The 17,503-nt window shown below is 51.2% G+C and overlaps 1 protein-coding gene across 13 annotated transcripts in view; it reads right to left on the reverse strand.

The window, feature by feature from the left end:
• KATNIP (katanin interacting protein) overlaps nt 1-17,503 on the reverse strand; it is a 229,795-nt gene that overhangs the window by 140,393 nt on the left and 71,899 nt on the right. For 10 of the 13 annotated variants that reach the window (XM_086375204.1, XM_086375197.1, XM_086375199.1 and 7 more), the window contains 2 exons: nt 5,161-5,292; nt 73-201 (listed from right to left, as the gene is read on the reverse strand). In XM_086375204.1, coding sequence (XP_086231330.1) covers nt 73-201; nt 5,161-5,292 — 261 coding nt within the window. The remainder of the gene's footprint in view (nt 1-72; nt 202-5,160; nt 5,293-17,503) is intronic. The other 3 variants (XM_086375203.1, XM_086375198.1, XM_086375202.1) reach the window with 1 other exon arrangement.

A 17,503-nucleotide genomic window follows, 5' to 3' on the forward strand; every position in this document is an offset into this window, starting at 1 on the left:
CCTATGGCCCAGCTATTTTAGTACAGAGAAGACCCTGACCCCTGACAGTTAGGATCTGAAAGTCCATCTTACCATTACATCCTGAATAGTTAAGAGGATCCTTTCTCTGTCCGTACTGCTTGGAGGGTCAGGGCGTCCTTTTGCGTTCGGAAGGGAGAGATTAAAATCACAGGGCGTGGTGCTGGTGGGAGATTTGGTATCCTAAGGACAAGCAGAAAGAACTGGGCGTGGTAAAAGTAACTTACATCCCTGGAGATGAATGGGGTCCTCTTTCCCCTCTGTTGGTCTCCATGCCTCCCCTCATTCATTCTCACTCTTCAAGTTCATCTGTTGGAACTCACCCCTGCTTTACCAACGTCACTTCAAGACACAGCTGCTAAGTGAACCAGGATTCACACTCGGGGCCACCAACAACCAGAGCCATTGGGTTCAGATGTCTGAGTGATACGGGTATTGGGAGATGGCCCCAGTATGTTGGTATCTAAAAACTGTGGGATTATCAAAGAGCCTGGATGGTATAATCCCATTTATGTGAAAAGAACAATAAAAAAGAAAGAAAAAAAAGGCACTTGCTTAAAGGTTATTTATATGGTAATCTGAAACTGCAGAAGTTCCCAACCTAGAGAACTGCCCTAAAAAAAAAAAAAAAAAAAAAAAAATCCCTCTTTAAGTCTCACCGTTGAAATTAATGGAGGGTGACTGAAGGGATTTACTGAAGAGCCCTGCTGAGGACAGAGTGGGTCACTGGGGGATGCTCCACCAGTGGGGGAACCACCACCTAATCTACATAGCACCAACAGGTGGGTGAGATGTCATGGGCCACAGCAGAGTCCATATGTGGCACACGGGTTGGCACGGGTCTCTAGGTGTCAGCAAGGAACAATGACTCCAAAGCCCTGAACTGTAATTGTGGGCTAATATCTAATTCACACCACTCCAGGATCTACAGGATGCAAAGGAAAGCTCAAGAAGGCTTTCTGGAAGTTGCCGCAGTGGGCAAACCTTCTTCCCATTACCTGTCATGCTCTCAGGGACTGACAAGATAACTAACCACAGACTCATTGGGAACAGGCCAGGACCAGAACATTTCAGATCAACTATCTCATGTTGGATATAATTGATATATACTTTCAAGGAATATAATGTATACATGCAATTTTCAGTCTGGATAGTCATGTACCTACCTATTCACAGTAATAGTCTCCAGGGCAGTGGGATTATGAGAGGACTTTTATTTTTCTTTGTATCATTTTGAATTTTTAATGTTGATCATGCATTATCAGGGGGAAAAGGATAACTTAATCATAGAAAACAATATGTACTTTCATTCCTGGTCCTTAAATGGAGCCAAAAGCATTTGGATGGAGACTTATTAACTGTTGCAACACATACGCCAAAGAGAGCCAACGTGACCCGGATCAGGCACTTAAGCAGAACTCTATGGAAAGAAAAAGAGGTGCCCTCCTTCCCCTGGAGTTGTTAAGCTGCTCAAAACCCTACAATGGCTCCTCCTCTGACTCATAGCAGAATCGCTCAATCTTGAGCACAGCTCTCAAAGCCCAGTGTCCTCTGAGCCTTGACTCTGTCTCTGGCCTAACCCCCTCCTCCTCACCCCCTTGCGGGCTCAGCTCCGGCCACACCAGCCTCTGTGCTGTCTTCCCTCCTGGGGCCTCTGTGCCTGCTGACCGCTGTGTGCGGAGGCTCTGCTCCACCTGCCCACTGGCTGTCTTCCTTGAGGCCCCTGGTTAAACAGCACCTCATCAAGGGCAAGCCCCCTCCTCCCACGTAACATGGAAACCTCTGCCCACTTCCTCCAGCTCCTCACTCTGCCCTACTGTTAAAAAGTGTTAGTTGCTAAGCTATGTCCGACTCTTTGTGACCCCCATGGACTAGCCCGCCAGGCTCCTCTGTCCTTGGAACTTTCCAGGCAAGAATACTGGAGTGGGTTGCCATTCCCTTCTCCAGGGGATCCTCCCAACCCAGTGATCGAACCCAGGTCTCCTGCATTGAAGGCAGATTCTTTACTGTCTGAGCCACTAGGGAAGCCCTACTCTGCCCAGTGGCATACTATATATGTGTCTGCTTTATCTCCAGGATCTAGATGGCGCCTCGGATGTGGTGGGGACCCACCACCCCCACATGGTGGGGACCGTGGTACATGCAACACGCTCTTGTCTAAGGGGAGAGCTACCCCCCAGCTCCACGCATGTCATTAAAGAATGTGATTCCCAAATCTTTTGATTTTTCAAGAAAAGCCCTCAGTGCAGATTGACATGGAATCTCCTGATTCTTAAATGTCAGCTAGTAATTCACATCTTTCTAAAAAGCACAGTCAACGGGGGAGGGGGGTGGAGGCCAACAGAACATGCTTGCACATGCCCCATCTGTGAACTCAGAGCACCGAGAAATTGAAGTTCACTAAGGATCTGATGAAAGGCGAAAAGGCTGGTGTGTTTCAACAGTGAAGGTCAAATGAAAAGTACACACGCGGACAGCAATTCCTTTTGCTCCACTTCAGGCTGCGCTTGCAAACACTGTGAGGGGGACTGAGTATATTTAGCCAGGCGTTTCTTTTTTTTCTCTCCCTTTCTCTGTTCAGATCGCATCTCTTAAGGCTTCTGCCTTTGCTGAAAACTGGCGTGGCCATTTTACTCTTTCACTTAGGAGGAAAATAACTCCAAGGGGAAATTGACTGTGAAGCCTCACGGAGTGCCCCCTCAAGATGGGGAGAAAAAGGGAAGGAGGAAATACAATCAAGCACTCACGGTGGAAAAAATTAAGTGCAGGCGAGTGGGGCGATGCTGCTCCAGAGCAGGCGCACCCAGGAATGCTAATGGAGCTTAATAGCTTGTGAGGGACAGGCTGCCTGGCGTTGCAGGGAGCTTGGGAGCTTGCAAAGGAAGGAATATATGTTCATTTAACGGGGTAGCGGTGGCGGTGGGGGGTACCAAATGGCCAAAGGAGGAGAGAGGATTAACATGCTTGAAGGCCACGCAGGCATTCTGAGACGGGGCGGGGCTGGGGCTGTGACAGACTGAGCTTGGCTTCAAACCAGCCTCCCCAATGAAGGGAAGCTGAAGGCTGTTAGCACAGACTCCTCCTGAGCAGGGAACCTTTAGGTGATTCAAAAGCGTGTGTGTGTGTGTGTGTGTGTGTGTGTGTGTGTGTGTGTGTTGTGTGTGTGTGTGTGTGTGTGTGTTGTGTGTGTTGTGTGGGAGGTGGGTGTTGAAGGCAACAAAGTCCACAGTTTTGCCCGCTGCAAAAATCCCATTTCTATGGACTGTTTACGGAGACAAGGTCATTGGGTCCTTCCATAGAAAATAACATTTTTTTTTTTAATCCAGGAAGAACAAAAATTTCTAAACAATTATCGTTCAGATTTTCTGCAGCTGGAATGTGAAACAAAGTGATCCCTTGCTCCTTAATTGTCCTTCCTTGACGAGCAAAGAAGGGAAGACCAACATGCAACGGTGATCAGAGGAATGTTTCCAGGGTGACATTCCTGTCTCCTTTGTGAGTCATTTTCATTCTAGAGAAGCAGGTTTCAGGTACAGAAGCGGCGGGCGGAAGGAAGAGTCTGTCCTGGGGAGGCTGTGGAATCTGCAGCTTGGGTCACAATCTCATTCTCAGCAAATGGGGCAGGACTGGCTCAGCAGCTTGACTTTGCCTCCTCTCTAACATTCAGCTTGTACATAACCGTGGCGATAATCTACACACTCATCCTAATTACAAAATCAGTGCCCTTGAGGTAAAACCCCATCCTCCATCCCCACCCCCACCCTGCTCTCTGTGCACACTGGCCGGTTGGCCCCCCTGCTCCTCCGACCTCATCACCTCCTGACTCCCCTTTGCTCACATCATGCCTGCATCGTGCGCCTTGAACAAACCCAGCCTCAGGTCCCCTGTGCCTGCTGTTCCCCTGGCCTGGAATGCTTTTCCCCAGCCGACTCTGTCTTACCCATCAAGTTTCAGCTGAAATGTCACACCTGAGAGAAGCATTCCTTCCCTTTCTATCGTCTAATGTTCCCTCTTGCCCACACTGTCCCATCTCCCCTTTCTGGTCCCCCCTCCCCGAACACATTATTTATTTCTTGATTTTCTTCTTTTTTTAAATTTTTTATTTCACTTTTAATTTTTACTTTGCATGTCTTGAAAGGTTTCTGAGTTTTTGATTTTATTCTTTACTGTCTATCTCTCCCTCTGGAACATAAGTTGCTTAAGAATAGGAGCCTTGTCAGTTTTGTTCTTTTCTGTGTCTCTGATGCCCAGGATTGAGCTTTATGCTCAAAAGTGGGTACGCAACAAATACATGGTGAAAGGGAGACTGGGATTTACTGTCACAATTCCAAGGATTTCAGAAATGAAATGACATTTGGAGGCATGGAAGGGAAACACCGCAGGGGTCAACCTTGTCAGCTGCTGCATGGCCTGGGACTCTGTGCTACAGCTACACACGGGCCTCTGGGTGTTTCCATGTGTGTGGTTCTGCTGGCCTGGGCGGTGGGGGTGGCAGAGGGTTGGAAATTCACAATATTTAACAGCAGGTGCATGCATACAGGGTTTCCCAGGTGGCTCTAGGAATAAAGAAACTGCCTGCCAATGCAGGAGACGCAAGAGACATGGGTTTGATCCCTAGGTCAGGAAGATCCCCTGGAGAAAGGTATAGAAATTCAGTCCAGTATTCATGCCTGGAGAATCCCAAGGACAGAGGAGCCTGACAGGCTACAGTGCATAGGATTACAAAGAGTTGGACACGACTGAAGTGACTTAGCACGCACGCATACAGGTGTAGACAGGTTATCAGCTCGGCTTACCTCCCCTCCCCTCCAGCTTTTAGGAACCAGGTAAATGCCACTCCCTCCAGGAAGCCTTCCCAGATCCTCTCCCTCCTGGTCCCCGTATGCCCTGCCCCACTTCTCAGCTTCCTCTTTCAGTAGAGGGATTATATGTCGGTGCCTCTTTTAGGTCAGACACCAGCCTTGCTGATCTCTGGATGTGGGCTCCCAGCAGAGCATCTAGCACGAGGTTTGTATGCTCATTAAAGTGCAGAAAATAAGTGTAAGAGGGAAGGAAGGCAGGCTCTTGTGAAGGAAGGAAGGAAATAAGGAACTGTTAGCACCCCTGAGAACTGCTCTAGCCCCGAACTGAAGCCAGTCCTACCTGTGGACGGTCCCCAGAAGCATCCTTCACCTTGACAGTCACACCCCCACATGGCTCAGAGTCTTCAGAATAGTCCGGAGGAGGCTGGATGTGGAGCCGCGGGCCAGCTTCCGTTCTGATCTGCACAGATTTCTAAGCACAAAAAGCCAGACCGTTTCAGATATGGTGAAACAAACTCCTTGAGTCCTCCGAGGGGCGAGCATGGCAGGGACTCAGTCGTGGTAGGTGGTCAGGGTCAGGGTGCACCTTACTGGGCATCACCCTGGACAGGCTGGCTGGATAGGTTGAACCACTCCTATTCAAGTCTTCACTGGTTCTTATGCCCCAAGTGTATGCAGTAGAATTTTTTAGTAATTTTTTGCTTGGACATAGCAGTAGAATTTTAGTAGGTGTTCAGCTTCCCCAAATGGGCTCTGTGATCTAAGTATGGGAAAGCCCGAGTCCGGGACCAGGACTTCCCAGGGCTTTTAATAGGCCCCCTCGTCCCCTCCTCCACACACACTGGGGACAATCCTAAAAATACTGGGTTGGCCAAAATTTTATTTGGGTCTTTCCATCACATCTTACAGAAAAACTTGAATGAACTGTTTGGCTAATCCAGTAAAATACAGATGAAACAGATGGCAAACTTTTGAGGCCGTGGAAGCTGTGTGGTGGGACCCCATCCTCCTAGCATCCCTTGAGTCACTCTTTGGGAAACCCACCCCTTGAACGTCCCCTGAACGTCCATTTCCCCTCCCTTTCTTGTATTGCATTTCCAGGTGTGCACGTGATGCTCCCAGCATTCCCTGTGACTGGGGTGGGGAACAGGTGAGCGCGTTCTGGCCTGAGTGCTGTGGGGGTGAGGGGGACTGTGTGTATCTTCAAGGTTGTGCCCACCGTTGCCCTGACCCCCTTTCCTGCCAGCTGGAGTGAGGAGGTGATGGCAAGCTGCTGAGCGTGGTGGGGAGGGGACAGCCTGTGGAGGAGGCTAAAGCGACGAAAGAGGCTGTGCCTGGCCTCCTCTGCCACCTCTCGGAGCAAGGTGACGGCCCACCACTAACCTTTGCTGGAGACACCAACTGTCACGCTGTTGAAGCCAGAGTTACTTGAGTCCCCTTGCTTTCGCAGCCAGACTTGTACCCCAAATGGTACACCTGGCATGTGAAGGTCTCTACGACCCGGCCCCAACCTCTTTCTCCTACGCTGATTCCCACACATACACTCACGCACCTGATACCTGAGCCAGGCATAACTGTTTCCTGGCCCCTGAGTATCAGGAGCTTTGTCAGCCTAGCAACCCATCCAGTGGATAGTAGGGCTGCACTACTCGCCCTACATGGCACCAAGTAAGGGGGCCAGACCTCCTCCTCAAGGGTACATTTCATCCACCGTGAACCCAGGAGCAAGCTGCCCGGCTAGGCAAGGAAAGAAAGTGTCACTGGATCAGCGCTCTGACTCCCAACGTTGGCTGTGCTGGACTTGCTGGACAAGACTGGGGCCAGCGGAGGGCGAGGGGTGAGTCAGGTGCCCAGAGAGCAAAATCTAAGGGATGCCTCCTATTGGTGAGGCTGTGCATGTGCACAAATCCGGGAGCCAGGGCCTCTTTAAACATCACTCTGAGACTGTGATGGGCTTATGCGTTTCCCTGGTGGCTCAGTAGTAAAGAATCACCTGCCAATGCAGGATACCCGGGTTCGATCCCTGGGTTGGAAAGATCCCCTGGAGAAGGGAATTGGCAACCCACTCCAGTATTCTCGCTTGGGAAATCCCGTAGACAGAGGAGCCTGGTGGACTACAGTCCATGGGGCCACAAAAGAGTCAGACACGACTGAGCGACTAAACCACCAAGCCACCGCCTGAGGGTTAGGAGAGGTCCCCCAAGCCCCGCGTACTGGATCTGCTTCCCAGCCGAGGCACAGTCAACGGTGATTCAGAGCTTGCATTTCCCGATGCCCTAGCTTTAGAAAACTCCACTCCCCGGGATAAGATGCAGCTTCCCCTCAAGCATAGTAAATCGTGTCGTTATCTTGATAATGAAGATCGTGAGCCTTGTTGCCCTACAGGACTCATGGTGGTCAGGACGGAAGTCCTTTCTGAGCCGCATCTACACTGCCCGTGCCCACCACCCCGCCACCATCACACTGGACACCAAGTCACTTAATGAAGAGCAGGTACCACTCCAACAGCTTCAGGGGCCTGTGTTCCTTTAGTTCTCACAGCTACTCCAGGGGGAAACCGAGGCACAAGGCTGTAAGCCATGTGGTCAGTGTCCCACAGCTAGGAGGCCCCAGAGCCCATATCTGAATCCCAGCAGTGTGGCTCCAGGGGCCTTACTGGAAACCAGGGATGGGCCAGTTTCCTGTAAAGAGTAAATATTTAAAGGCTTTGCCAGCCCTGCGGTCTCTGCTATAGTATTCATTCCACTGTTTTATTGTAGCTCAAAGCAGCCTTGCCTAAATAAATGCATGCATGCACGCTAAGTCGCTTCAGTCGTGTCTGTCTCTTTGCAACTCCATGGACTGTAGCCTGCCAGGCTTCTCTGTCCACGAGATTCTCCAGGCAAGTATACTAAAGTGGGTTGTCGTGCCCTCTCCACGGGATCTTCTGGACCCAGGGATTGAACCCGAGTCTCTTGCATTGGCAGGTGAGTTCTTTACCACTAGCACCACAAGATAAATAATAACACGTAATAATGGGCATGACTGTGTCCCCCAGGCACTTGATTTACAGAAACAGGCTGTGGGTGAATTCAGCCCCAAGGCTGTAGTTTGCTGCCTGACCCCAGTTCTGAACCTCCACGCTGTATTGCCCCCAACAGGCACGTGAAGAAGAAATGTGTCCAGGCTGGGTTAGAGTAGCCTTTGGGGAGATCAGAGAGGGATTCAAGACTTTCCTGAGACTATTTAACACTAAAGACACAGGAGCTGGGCCATAGATCATTCCAGGAAAAGGCCTTGGAGAGAGAGTGTAAGACGCAGAAAAGGCAGGTAGGGAGCTCCCCAACGGAGAATAGGCAGGAGGCAGAAACGCAGAAGGAAGGGGCCCTGGGACACGTTTTCTTTCACAGGCCGCCTGTCATGTGGTGACGCTCCCCAGACTCCAAGTGCACCTGGCTGTTTCCAGAATGGCAACTTCCACCCATCTTCTGTTTGACCATCAACCTTGTTGCCCTGGGCTCTGGCTCCCCGTGGGGTATCACTGCCTCCCAGGCTTTATCAACGCACTTTAGAGCATTTGCTGGCACCAGCAGTGGGGTCCGTGGAGAGTGGGTGCCACGGAATCCATAGAACTGGGGCTTCCAGGCCAGGAAGCTCCTGGGGGCTTCCCTGCCCCAGGTCAGGGTGAAGCTGTGAAGAAGCCTTTGAAGTCCGTGGCTGGGATGGGTTTTCCACCATGTGCCCCTCCCTCTTTCCCAGGAATCATTCAATAATGTTCAAATGCTGGGAAGAAACAGTACGAGAGAGGAGGAGGGAGGGAGGACCACTGGGCACGGGGGCCCTGCCTGGGGAGCAGCCTGGCCCCTCCGTGCGTGTCTGTTCCTTTTTCTGGAAACGGAGGCCTGGGACAAGAGCCTTGCTACCCCACGTGTGACCCAGGGCCCAGTAGCATTGGCTTCTCCAGTAAATTGGTGAGAAATACAAAGTTTCAAGCCCCATCTCAGATGCAGGAATCAGAACCTGTGTTTTAACAAGACCCCAGGTGGTTTAAACACACATTCAGTGGAAGAAGTGTAAGATCAGAAAGTCTCTGAGGCTTGGCGGTAGGCACTGTTGCTTCTGCCTGTCCAGTATGCAGTCCCCTGTACGCTGGTAAAAGTACCCTGGTTTCCTTTTGGGAAATCCTCCCCCTCCCCACCCCTAATCCAAGCATTCATATGGAACTGCATCCAGGGGTGGAGGGAGCGCATGACCCTGGCCTGGCCAGTCTGAGCATTAGATCCCGCTGGCCCTTATGTTTGAGTGATAGGTTTAGGGGAGTCAAAGAGATGCAACAGCAGATGACAGAATGTGAGTTGGGGGCTGCTTGCTGGTGGCCATTGTGGTTCTGCCAGGACAACATGGAAAAGAGCAGAGTTGGATGATGGTGAACGAGCCCTGCTACAGTGTCTGAGCACCTGGATCCAGCCATGTCTGAAGTGGGAATTTCCCACAAGCAAGTGAGAGAGCTGGGCTCAGTGCAGCTCTACTGGCTTGATCTTAATTATAAATATAAGAAAGCACTCCAGTTCACGGGGAAGAGTCCGTGTGTGTGTCTCTGTCCCACAGTCTTCCCTCCTCCCTCCAAGGAGCTTAGCACAACTACTTGCCTCATCAAGGTATGACAGGTTTGCAATAGCGCATTAAGGAACTTAATCAGCAAGTCCTTACCAAGTGCTAACTGCATAACAAGGTTCTGGAAGCATGAGGATGGGGAAAAAAAAATGTAAACCAATGCCCTGGCCTCAAGGAACCCACTCAGCACATATAACGGAAAAATGTGTTTATGAAGCAACATGTGACAAAATTAATGTGGTCCAGAAAGAGCTTCTAAATGCTGAGTGGGTGCTGGAGAGAGAAATAAATAGTCCTTCCATCTGGCCGGCTCTCCCGCCCCGGCCCCAGGAGGTGCCTCTGCCACCACGGAGAGGAGGTGGTGAGCAGCCCCACCCACATGAGGACGCCCACCTGCTGCCGCCGAGGAGCCAGCCCCTGGGTGCACCAGCCTGCTCCCTGCCTCCCACCTTCACGTCCTTGCAAAGATGATGCCCGAGGTTCTGGCTGGCTCCCCGCTTTACCCAGAGTGGGCGTTTTTGAGCAGCTGCTCTCTCCTGCCTACTTGCAAGCACCCAGATCTGGTAGTCCCTTGCACTATCAACCATATCCTGGAACAGGGTTCAGAAGCCCTAAACACCCTGAAGTGAAAGTGAAAGTGTTAGTCACTGAGTCGGGTCTGACTCTGCGATACCATGGACTGTAGCCCGCCAGGTTCCTCTGTCCATGAACTTCTCCAGGCAAAAACACTGGAGTGGGGAGCCGTTCCCTTCTCCAAGAGATCTGCCTGACCCAGGGGTCGAAGCCAGTTCTCCTGCATTGCAGGTGGATTCTTTACTGTCTGAGCCACCAGGGAAGCCCCTAAACATGCCTAAACACCCACAAACCAGTTTGCCAGACCAAGGGCAGCTTGTTTTGTACTCAGCCACACTCAGCCCAGTGTCATGCCCAGAGTTTTTGTGTATCACCAGCCTTCTAGTACAGTATTCTAAGAGGTGTGCATTTACGCTTATCATCACTTAGGGAAAAAAAACGAGAGCAAAGCTGAGAGGTGACCTGGATGGGTGCACAGGTTGTGCACTATGTAAATGGCTCCCTCTAGGGGTGGGAGAGCTCCGAAGACACCGACAGAGACAGCTTTGGGTTGGGGTGGGGAATAAATTGATCTTATTTGATACGGTTTTCCTGGATCTGTCTGATCTCTTACAACTAACAGTGCTCGTGCTCTGACAGTCTGTGTCGAGCAAGGTCACTGTAAAGCTGATGCTTTATGGGTTGTTTCATTTATTGTTCTCACTGCAGGGGTTTTCAAAACTCAGGGGGAAAAGAAAAAACAAAGGGAAGGGTCCCCCACGCTTCACATTTTCACTCGTGAGTTTTCCTAGAGGTGCTTAAGCTGCCCAACCCCCAACAGGAAACTGGATATGGCAGCAGAGTGAGAACAAAACCTGTGCTTTAATAATTGCAATGAACTTGCTTTTCAGGCCTTTAAGGAAAGCCCACCCCACAGTAAATTGCTGGAAGGCCAATCCCTTCACCACCAATTTAATGCTAAGAGTCGATGACGTTCATCAAATCTGACAGCATTTTGGTAAACGACGGCTCTGTTGATTAGGCCGCTGTCCACCCAAGTATTACAAGGCTGAGGAAGCCATAAATCTTAATCCACTGATAGCAGCAGAAAGATCTAAGGCCGAAAAGTGGTGGGGGAAGAAAGGACAGCACCAACTAGAGCCATTTATCACCACCAGCCTGATCCATTGCGCGGGCGGCCGCTCAGAAGCCCAGCCCAGCACAGCCATCTGGGTCCCTGGTCCCTCCAGCACTGGACAGTCGGGAAGGCGTTTTCAGGTGGAGCGGTCAGCCTCTTGGCCAGCGTATGGATGACTCTCTCACCTTCTGGCCTAGGGATCCTGGAGTCTGTGCACCTGCAGCCCCTTCCATCAGGGCAGCTCCACCCAAAAGTGCTTCCTAGTTGCTGAGCAAGACCCTAAGGAGGGAAGTCTTTTCTACAGAAAGTGGCATTGGGCTTGGTCAGTGGAAGGGTTACGTGTGCCTCAACAGAGTTTAAGGGGCTGCTCAGAGAAACCAGGGCTTCCCAGGTGGCTCGGTGGTAAAGAATCCACCTGCAGAGCAGGAAACGTGGGTCTGATTCCTGGATCGGGAAGATTCCCCCGGAGGAAGAAATGGCAACCCACTCCAGTATTCTTGCCTGGGAAATCCCACAGACAGAGGAGCCTGGTAGGCTACTGTCCACGGGGTCACAAAGAGTCAGACACGACTGAAGCAACTTAGCACCCACGCTCGCAGAGAAACTGGCAAGGTGACAAGTCGGAGGGTACAGGGACGTGACGGGGAAGAAGTGGTGCTGGCTGGGAGGCCCGTACCGTGGGGTCCGCTGTGCACTGGGACCACTGTGCTCTCTGCTGACCCAGCCTGGGCCAGTGGGACTATAGCGAGGGACTGTGTGGCCCCACCTGTCCGTCCTGCTGGGCACAGCGTACAAGAGAAACCTTGGGACTGGGACAAGGCTGTGGACCTGCTCCTGATGGGGTAGCTTTTGAGAACTGGCCACCAGGGGCCACCGGAAATTGTGCAGCCCTGATCACCACTCTGCCAGACCTTTGGATGATGGTACCCATCCAAAAGGGTGAAAAGAGAGAGACTGCCTTCCTCTGTATCCTCCACACTGCAAAATCTGTCCCCGCGTACTTTCCACCGTGGAGAAACTTTCTACTTAACCCCACTCCTTGGGGCCAAAGGAAGCCAATCCATTCCCTCCTGCTCCTGACAATCATAGAGCAGTTGGCAAATTGGGTCTGTTTACTGTCCTGCCTACAGCTTCCTCGACAAGAAGGTGGGGACCGAGTCCCTGTGCGGGGGACATCTCTAGGGCAGGTAGGCTTTGGATCATCTGACCTGGCTCCCACCTTCAGTCCCAGCTGACTGAGGCCTGAGTGGGTGTCTCATCAGGCTGAAGCAAGCCAGCCTGTGACCCGAGAAACAAAAATGAAATTAGAGGGCTTCCCTGGTGGCTCAGGGGTAAAGAATTTGCCTGGCAATGCAGGAGACATGGGATCGATCCTTGGTCCCAGATGATCTCACATGCTGTGGAGCAGCTCAGCTCCTGCACCACAGCTACTGAGCCTGAGCTCTGGGACCCGGGGGGCCGCAGCTACTGAAGCCCGTGTGCCCTAGAGCCCAGGCTCCACAACAAGAGGAGCCGCCACGATGAGAAGCCTGTGCACCACAACCAGAGAGCAACCCCCCTCTCACTGTGACTAGAGGAAAGCCTACACAGCAGCAAAAACAACGCAGGCAAAAAAATAAATAAATAAATGAATAAAATTATTTTTTAAATAATAATTAAAAAAAAGAATGGAAAGATTCAGATGGTCTCTCTCTCGGAAAATTTCAACAAATGAATATGGAGGGAAGGAAAAACTGTGACCCAGAGAAGGCTGCAGTGAGAAGACGGAGCTGCGGGGAGGGAACCGCTGTGAGAGTGGGGGCTGGAGAAGGTTGGGGGAGAGAAAAGGCCTGTTAGGCTTATAGGGAGCCCTGTTTCAAAACCCCTTCCCCACCCCCAAGCCTGGCCCTTTAGGGCAACCTCCAGGGATGCTTCCCAAACAGGAGCCCAACACATAATTCTCCTGCTGAAAACCCTCCAGGAGAGTCCTCGCATTTAAAATGAAATCCAAACTCCTTCCTGGGGTTTTCTGACCTACTCTCATAGGTCCTCTGACCTATGACCTATGAGAGTAACTGACCCGACACTCACTTACTCCATCACCGTGAGCACCAGGAGAGCGGGCCTGGCCTGCCTCACTCATGCTCTGACTCCAGAACCCAAAAGTATCCAGTGAATGGTCCTCAAATGAATGGAGGACTGAATGAGTGTAAGAACATGCTGGAGGGAAAAGCTACCCTAGGCATCTCCCCCTTGGCTGATGACGACAGTCAGCGCCATTCACTGCCAGCTTCCTCTGTGCTGGGCACCACTGGGCGAGCTCAGTCATTCAAGCCTCATTAACTACCCGATGGGGAGGGTGCCATCACCAACCCTGCTTATAGAGGAGAAGACAGGCACAGAGAGGTTAAGCCATTTCTCCGGGACCGTTTAGCTAGTACGTGGTGCGGCTGAGGCTTGGAACCCAGGCTGCCGTCCCTGAGTCTGTGCTCTTAACACTTTGGACTTGGCTGTCCCCTGCCGCCAGATGCTCTTACCTAAAGAAGTGGACCGCTGATGGCTGCCTTATGGGCAGGCAACCCAACCTGGGGGCTAGATCTTTCCATTTTCCCGGGGAATTAGGAATCAAGCTTTTTTAAAAAATACATAAAATTTTTTGAAGTGTTACCAAGTGACTAAGTCTCTTATAAATTGTGTGAGTCCCAAAACCATTATCTGGGGGAACAAGTTGAGCCCACAGGCTTCAAGTGGTTAATTTTCAGAGTCTACCAGATTGGCCTTCCAGATGCCGGAGCACAGCTGTGGCATCTTCCTCCCAGGATGAGCTGTGCCCATGTCTTCACAGTCAGATCTTCCAGGGCAGGAACTGAGCCTGACTGGGGCATTTTGGGCACACTTGGCAGACTGCCCAGCCCATGGTAATACATGTTCATTAACTTAATGGATGACTTCCTTCATGAGTGGCTCCCAGTCCAATCGCCACTTCTGAAGACTCCTGTATTTGTCTCCATCTCTGAGGGGTGGTCCCCAAAGGACTGTGTGTGGGTGGAGCAGAGTGGGTGGGATGGTGCCCCCCGCACCCATTTCACCCTCTTCTGGGGGTGCCTCTTGGCTCACTAGAGGCCGGAAAGCCAGACACTGCATTTCCCAGCCTCCCTCTTAGCCAGGGTCTGGATGTGACATGGGTGTGGCTGACCCGGTGGCCTCGTGGAAGGCAGGCACAGCAGAGGTGAAGCGGAGACAAAGGGCACACACACGCCAGCTGCTTCTGTGCCACGCACGTGGTAGAGGCCAGGAGTGTTTTCATTCACGTCCCACCCCGGCTGGGTGAGCTGTGGGCGAGGTCTTTCTTCCAAGTGTTTCACTAGCACACACAGGGTTGCTCGGAGGCCAACGGCTGTGGCACTGGCTTCCTGATTCCTCGATCACAGTTCAGGGAACACATTCTTTTACTTATTTACTTACTTATTTTTGGCTGTGCTGGTCTTTGTTGCTGCACACAGGCTTTCTCTAGTTGTGGCGAGCAGAGGCTACTCTCTTAGCTGTGGTGTGTGGGCTTCTCGTGGCGGTGGCTCCTCTTGTTGCAGAGCAGGGGCTCCGGGGCACGTGGGCTTCAGTAGTCGTGGTTCCCCGGCTCTTAGAGCACGGGCTCAATGGCTGTGGCGCCCAGGCATAGTTGTTCCGCAGCATGTGAGATCTTCCGGGACCAGGAATAGAACCCATGTCCCCTGCACTGGCAGGCGGATCCTTGTACCACTAGGGAGGTCCCAGGTGACACATTTTTGAGGCTGATCCCCCATCTTCCCTCCTATGTCCTAGGTAACAGCTTTCCTGGCTGGCCCGTTTGAGAATACTGGGTATACCGCTCCTGGAGGCCTAGCTCAAGCTCATCTTCTTACCAGCCCAAGGATTTTGTAAGCACTCCCCCCATTCCCAGCCTTCCATTCATTTATGATTCAAATAGCCTGGGGGTCTCCCCTGTTAGGCACTGACTGACCCCTGACGGATTGGGTACAGAAGGACAATTACAGCCTTCGTGGCATCAGGAAGCCAGGGAATTAGCCATGATTAGGCCCTGTGAAGTGTGGGACCACAGGGAGAGACCAGGGAGGGATGCTAATTAATCTTAGGCCAAGTCTTTAAATTGCACCGACTCCGGGGCCAGCCATTAAGTCACCGTCTAAGACGAAAATAACGGCTCCTGATAATAGAAGGCACTCAAGACAGCTTGGAGAACTGTCTGAAGTGAGAAGTGGAGAAAGGCCTCATTAATGGGAAATTAATATTCATTGCTGGGGACAAAAGGAAGCCTCCAGGCTGTGTGACCCGAGGGCCTTGCTCATCAGCAGCGAGATGAGGCTTGGGAGTTAGGCTGGCAGGAACACTCCTGCCCATTTCATCCTGGATGTACAAAAGTACCTGCAGAGAACAGGCCGAGGGTCCAATCCTCAGCCACTGTCCTCCGTCAGCATCTGTGGGAGCAGGTCACCTTATTACCTCTCTGGGCCTCGATTTCGTTAGTGGCACAGTGAGGATACTCAGGTTCCTCTGGGGTTAGCAAAGATGGGTTAGCAAAGATTGTACTTTTAATAAAATTAAAAGTATTTGCCGTTCATGTTCACTTGTTTGTGTAAGGGTGCTCAGTCGTGTCCGACGCTTCGCAACCCCAAGGACAGCAGCCCACCAGCCTCCTCTGTCCATGGGATTTCCCAGGCGAGAAGACTGGAGCGGTTGCCATTTACTTCTCCAGGGGATCTTCCCAACCCAGGGATCTAACTTGTGTCTCCTGCACTACAGGCAGATTCTTCACTGCTGAGACATCAGGGAAGCCCTAGTATTTACCACAGATCTGAACATATGCTATATGTGGAGCCCTGGGTTACAGTTCATGGGGTCGCAAAGAGTCAGACACAACTGAGCGATTAAGCACAGCAGGGCGCATACCAAGGTCACAGGTGAGAAGCAGGATAGCACTGAAACATGTATATTACCATATGTAAAATAGATGACCAGTGCAAGTATGATGCATGAAGCAGGACACTCAAAGCTGGTGCTCTGGGACAACCCAGAGGGATGGGGTGGGGAGGGAGGCAGGAGAGGGGTTCAGGATGGGGGACACATGTGCACCCATGGCTGATTCATGTCGATGGGCAGCAAAAACCACCACAATATTGTAAAGTAATTAGTCTCCAATTAAAATAAATTAATTAATTTTTTAAAAAATCTCTGGAACTGACCAAGCCCCATAGCAATCAACTGTAGCCATGAGCCTCCAGATCTAAACCGGCCAGTTCCCTGACCCCATATTAGGTAAAATACCCATCCTATTACCCACCCTACAGCATGCTAACCAGCCACCTAAGGCCACCATTCCAGTAGGAACTTTCTCTGCCTTGAGGCCATAAAAATTGCCTCCTAGCCTATGAAAGGGTTTGGCTCCGCCTTGAGCCACCTTGCTGTTCTAACAGCATCTCCCTCTCCAATAAACTTTATTCTCCTCTCATTCTGTCTCATGTCTGGAAATTATTTTCCAACTCGCATACGGACCATGACAGTATATACATACATATGTGTGTGTGTGTGTATATATATGTATGTATGTATGTATATATATGTATGTATGTATGTATGTATATACTCTGTGTGTGTGTGTGTGTGTGTGTGTGTGTATGTTGCTTAAGCCTCATCTCAGACCAAGTGAGCCAGAATCTCTGAGGGTGGGGCCTGAGCATCCCAGGTGATGCGAATGCACAGTGGGGGTCCCCTTGGTCCCAGGTAAGGCTGAGTAACCACAAGGGAAGATGTAAGGACTATAGGAGCAAGAACGCTGAGCTTGGAGCAACAGATTTGGATCTGAATCTTAATTCCACCCTTAGTGATTGACCTTGGAAAGCTCACTTAACATTTCTGAGCTTTTGTGCCCTCAGCGTCCTTAAAAGAGGAAGGACATGGGACTTCCCTGGTGGTCCAGTGGTTAAGACTCTGTGCTTCCAATGCAAGGGGCATGGGGGTGTTTGCAGAACTAAAGATTCCGCGTGCCACATGGCATGGCCAAAAAAAAGGAGGAAGGACTTTGGAATATATCCTGCAGGTCTGCTGTGAGGGCAAAGGAGAGGAGTCATGTGGCAGCTTAGCCCACGCCTGATACCAGCAGGTGCTCAAAAAAGCAAGCCGCTGGACCAGCAGTATCGTAGCAACCTGATGTGGCATCTCAGGTCTGTGGGTTGGGGGTGTTGTCTTATACACCCACTGTATCCCCGGCATCTGAGACTGTGCCTGGCATATCACAGGTGCTTAATAAAAAGCAGCTGTAAGAATGCATCATTACAACGGGAATGTGAGTCTGACCTGTGATGCTGTGAGTCTGACCTGGGGTGGCCCCATTCAGAAGCGGGGATCATGTCACAGAGAGGGCTGGTGG

The sequence above is a fragment of the Bos grunniens genome, chromosome 25 (genome assembly GCF_055505025.1).
Source record: "Bos grunniens cultivar Pamir isolate PY7600 chromosome 25, Bosgru_T2T1.0, whole genome shotgun sequence".
Taxonomy (NCBI): Eukaryota; Metazoa; Chordata; class Mammalia; order Artiodactyla; family Bovidae; genus Bos; species Bos grunniens.